Below are 4438 nucleotides of genomic sequence, written 5' to 3'. Positions count from 1 at the left end.
AACTTTTCCAAATAATTGCACTTCTCTTTTAAAACTTTATGATTTAAAGATTTTAACTTTTTTTATACCAAACAAAAAACCAAAAATTTGTTCGAACTCTTTAAACTGAGCAAATTTACTTTCAAGTGAAACACTAGCTTGATCTACTATCTATAAAAAGTAATCCGTTCTAAAACAATCAATAGGAGTTTTCAAAGTCTCATTATCAACATTTTCATCAAATCTTCTATTTCTACGAATAACACGTTTTTCACGAAAACTAGGTTCAATGCCCATCTTTAAAGCAAGTTCTTTAGCCTCAATCATAGCATTTTCAAATCCTTCATCCCTAAACTTTTTAAAATAAATAATAAGTCCATCTAGTTGTTTTATAGCAATATCACTACACATATCTTTTGATTGTAAGTTTTTACTAACTACATTAATAGCATGTAAAACCTCATACCAAATAACCATCGCTAATAAAAATTCAAATTTTTTCCAACTCATTTTCAACTAAAGATTTAGCCTCACTTTTAACATTAGCCTCGGTACTATCACGATACAAATCCAATAATGCATCTCTTAGTTTTGGAGCTTGAAACCTAATTGCTTTAACACTTTCTGATCGACTTTCCCAACGTGTTTGTGATAATGATTTAAGAGTTAAATAAGGTATATTATCTTGTAAAATTTTCCATCTTTTAGTGGATGACACAAAAATAGAATAAATACGTTGTATGGTTCCAAAAAAATCTTGAACTTTGTCACAAGCGCTAGCCATATCAGAAATAACTAAATTTGAACTATGACAACCACATGGAGCATATAAGGCTCTAGGATTAACTTCTAACAATCGTTTTTGTACTCCCTTATGTTTTCCTTTCATATTCGAACCATTATCATAACCTTGACCTCTAATGTCATCCACATTAAGTCCTATTCTATTAAGTTCCTCAATAATAGAATTAAAAAGACATTTACCGGTTGTATCATTCACTATTAAAAATTCTAAAAAGTATTCTTTAACTTCTATTGAAGTTGGCGAAATATCTAAACATCGTAAGATAATGGACATTTGTTCTTTGTGGCTTATATCGGGTGTGCAATCAAGAATAATTGAAAAATATTTAGCTTCTTTAACCTTTTTAATAATTTTTGTTTTGACCTCATTTGATAATAAATGTATTAGTTCATTTTGCATTCTGGGTCCAAGATAATGATTATGAATTTCCTTATTTTGTATGCGTCTAACATGTTCTTGAATTATCGGGTCAAATTCTGCAATCATCTCAATACCGGCTAAAAATAAACCATTGTTTTCTTCATACAATTGTTCATTTGTCCCATGAAATGCTAAATTATGTGTACCAAGACTCTTTACAAGGGCAATAATTCTTTTAAGCACATTTCTCCAATGTTCTTTTTCTTTATTTATTTGATTTTGATTTTGTTTATCGATTGTCTTATTTTTCGTCAATCTTATCTCTAATTCCATCCATGTTCTCATATTGTTAATATGTACTTTACTTTTTTCATGTTCTTTTAATTTACTACTAATATTTTTCCAATCGTTATTACCTTCTTTAGCTAAGCTACTAGTACATTGATTCACGTTAAATAATTTACAACAAAAACAAAACGCTCTATCTAAATCTATAGAATAAATCAACCATTTTCTTTCTAGCGTTTCAACATTTGGTAATGTTCGCATATAGGGAGATGTATTAAAGCTTCTTGAGTTTTCATCTTGTGGAAAATCGTAATCATGAATTTTAATCGGACTTTTTTCTACGAGTATATCTCTTAGATCAATACTAATATTATTCCATTGACTTGGATCAACAAAATTTATATGTATTTCATTGGTTTTAAATTCAGCATTCGTAGGTTTTTCGTCGTTTGTAGGTTCATTATTTGTAGGTGTATCACTATCGTTTATAGGTTCATTATTTGTAGGTGTATCACTATTGTTTGTAGGTTCATTATTTGTAGGTGTATCACTATCGTTTGTAGGTTGACTTGTTGTAGGTGTACAAAATTTTAAAAGTGCTCCCTTTTGTGATTCGATTAAAGCTTCTTGTTTACGTTTTTTTCTCTTTTTGAATGACCGAATTCAAAAGATCGAATTCAATTTGACATTGCTAAAATATAAATCTATTTAAGAGATGGATAATAAGCCCTAATTCCCTAAATAACAACTTTATTCAGAAAAATAGCAAATTATGAAAGAAGAATAAACTGCTAAACAACAACTTGATTCAGGAAAAAAATCAGATATCTAACCTGTGCGGCTGTGCCACTGACTTCCGAGTTCCGAGAATCTGAGTGTTGAGACTCTATGCCACCGAGTTCCGAGAATAGAAACCAGGGGACCACGTCTGCCACAAATCAAGAAGACAAGAACTATCGACGATTCAAATCAAGAAGACAAGGAACTTATGTCAATTAAAATCGAGAACTGATCGACGATTCAAATCAAGAAGACAGGGAACTTATATCAATTCAAATCGAGAATTTATATCAAATCAAATAAAGAACTGATATTAATAACTGTAACCAATGGCAATCGATGATGAGGCGACGATTGGGGCGAAGACAGCGTGATTTCCATTTTCAAACCTGCAAAGCCGCCGTTCATTATTTCCTCTCTGTGCGACGTTTCTGTTCGTCAAGCGACTTTTCCATTTTCCAACCTACAAGCGACTTTTCATTGTTTACCTTTATTTCTTTGGGCCTTTTATTCACGATTCAGGCTTTATTTCATTGGGCTTCTTATTATTGTTTAGTATAAAATAAAGAAAATGGGCCTAGTATACAAAGAACCATCAAAAAATTTGGAGGCCTTTCATTTTGGGTGGCCCTAGGCCTAGGCCTAGGGTTGGAAGCCCATTGGGCCGGCTCTGCTTTTTGTTCGTGTTCGTTCGTTAAGCTAATCGAACGAATAGAAACGAACTTCCTGCCAAACGGTTCACAAACTGTGCACTAAACATTCAGTTCGTTTACAGCCTTACATATATGTAAATTTAATTCTACAACATTTTGTATTCTAGATAGAAAAATATTTTGATAATGGTTGTATTTTTTAAAAGTATTAAATTACTTGATTGGTGATAGAAAAAAAAGATAGAGAATGTAATTACATAATTTGTTAATTGTAGAGAAAAAACAAGAGATCAAAGAAATCAACCAATTAATTAAATGGAGAAAGAACAATTTAAGAAGTTACAATTATGCTCTATTCTTTATTTTAAAGTTGTTAAGATCAACAAAAGAATCAATGGTCAAAAATGGTTCATTTTGTTCATAAAAGACCACTAGGTTCACTTAGAAACCGCACCCTATATATGTGTATATATATAATTATCTGTACTATATAATGACGAAAATTATAAGGAATACATGTCAACACATCACGTTAGGTTATCATATTTCTGATTTTCCCGTTTCTCTCTCATATTTAATATAGATACTTATTTTTTAATTATTAATAGTTATTATATAATTAATCAAATAAATTTAATATAAAACTAATTATGAATTTTCAAATAAACTTATTTTTTCAACTTAAAAGCTTATATAAGTCTCAAAATATCACTAAGTTCAAAATTATGTTTGTTAAAATTAATTTAACAGAATATACAACTGTCAAATCAAAGTTTATTATTATTATTTTTTTTTAAAACATACGTTGGTGATTGTACATGTTATGAGATTACGTTATATTTTATTTAGCCTATGCAATGGACATGTTTTTAAAAACATATTTTTTTATTACCAACTATATAAAATTACATTTATTTAACATGTATGATTTTTTTTTTTGAATGGCTCAGCGGAACACACCTAGACGAAGTACCTCCGCCCCCCGGGATCGACCCCCGGGCCCCCCCTAAGGTCCAGCCCACACCAGCTTTCGACCGGCTGGTAGTCGACCCCTTAGCTCACCCGTGCGGGAAAACCGCTCTAGCCCGGGATCGAACCCGTGACCAGAGGGTAAAACCCTCACACCTCCACCGTGTAATGCTCGGAATCCCACCTAATGAAGGGTTGTTAGGGATTGTGTTTATTTAATGGTTTTTAATGAAGGGGTAGAATAGATGTTTTTTTAAGTAAACGTACACATATTGGTAGGGAATATTCATTAATAATTCTAGGATAAAAAACTTGATTGTTGAGTAAAGAGTATGAGTGTATGACCCATATGAGTAATGTTTAGAAGTTGAGAACAGACTATGAAATTTCAACATAACAGCTTAACAGTTCATGTAATTTACTCTAAAATAAATGATATAATAAAAATAAATATAATAACAAAAACAACCAGAAATCTATTAAGTAGATCTGTTATTTGGTCACTCAAAATATTTTTGTTTAAAGAAATGTGTGTAGTGCGCGTTGGACTATCTTGCGCCACTATGTTTGCTTTCACATGTTATGCAAACACCAGTGTTGACTA

The 4438-nt window shown here is 31.2% G+C and overlaps 1 protein-coding gene across 1 annotated transcript; it reads right to left on the bottom strand.

Moving 5' to 3' along the window:
- Window positions 1-469: 469 nt before the first annotated feature.
- Window positions 470-2620, bottom strand: LOC110882234 (zinc finger MYM-type protein 1-like). Its single transcript, XM_022130310.2, has 3 exons — window positions 2602-2620; window positions 2266-2360; window positions 470-2077 (listed from the first exon to the last, which is right to left on the bottom strand). Exons 1-3 carry the CDS (start codon window positions 2618-2620, stop codon window positions 470-472), a joined length of 1722 nt encoding a protein of 573 aa, XP_021986002.2.
- Window positions 2621-4438: the final 1818 nt, after the last annotated feature.

Source organism: Helianthus annuus, chromosome 10 (assembly GCF_002127325.2).
Source record: "Helianthus annuus cultivar XRQ/B chromosome 10, HanXRQr2.0-SUNRISE, whole genome shotgun sequence".
Classification (NCBI taxonomy): Eukaryota; Viridiplantae; Streptophyta; class Magnoliopsida; order Asterales; family Asteraceae; genus Helianthus; species Helianthus annuus.
Note: the sequence above shows the minus strand (reverse complement) of the source record. Positions and strands in the feature narration are given on the sequence as shown.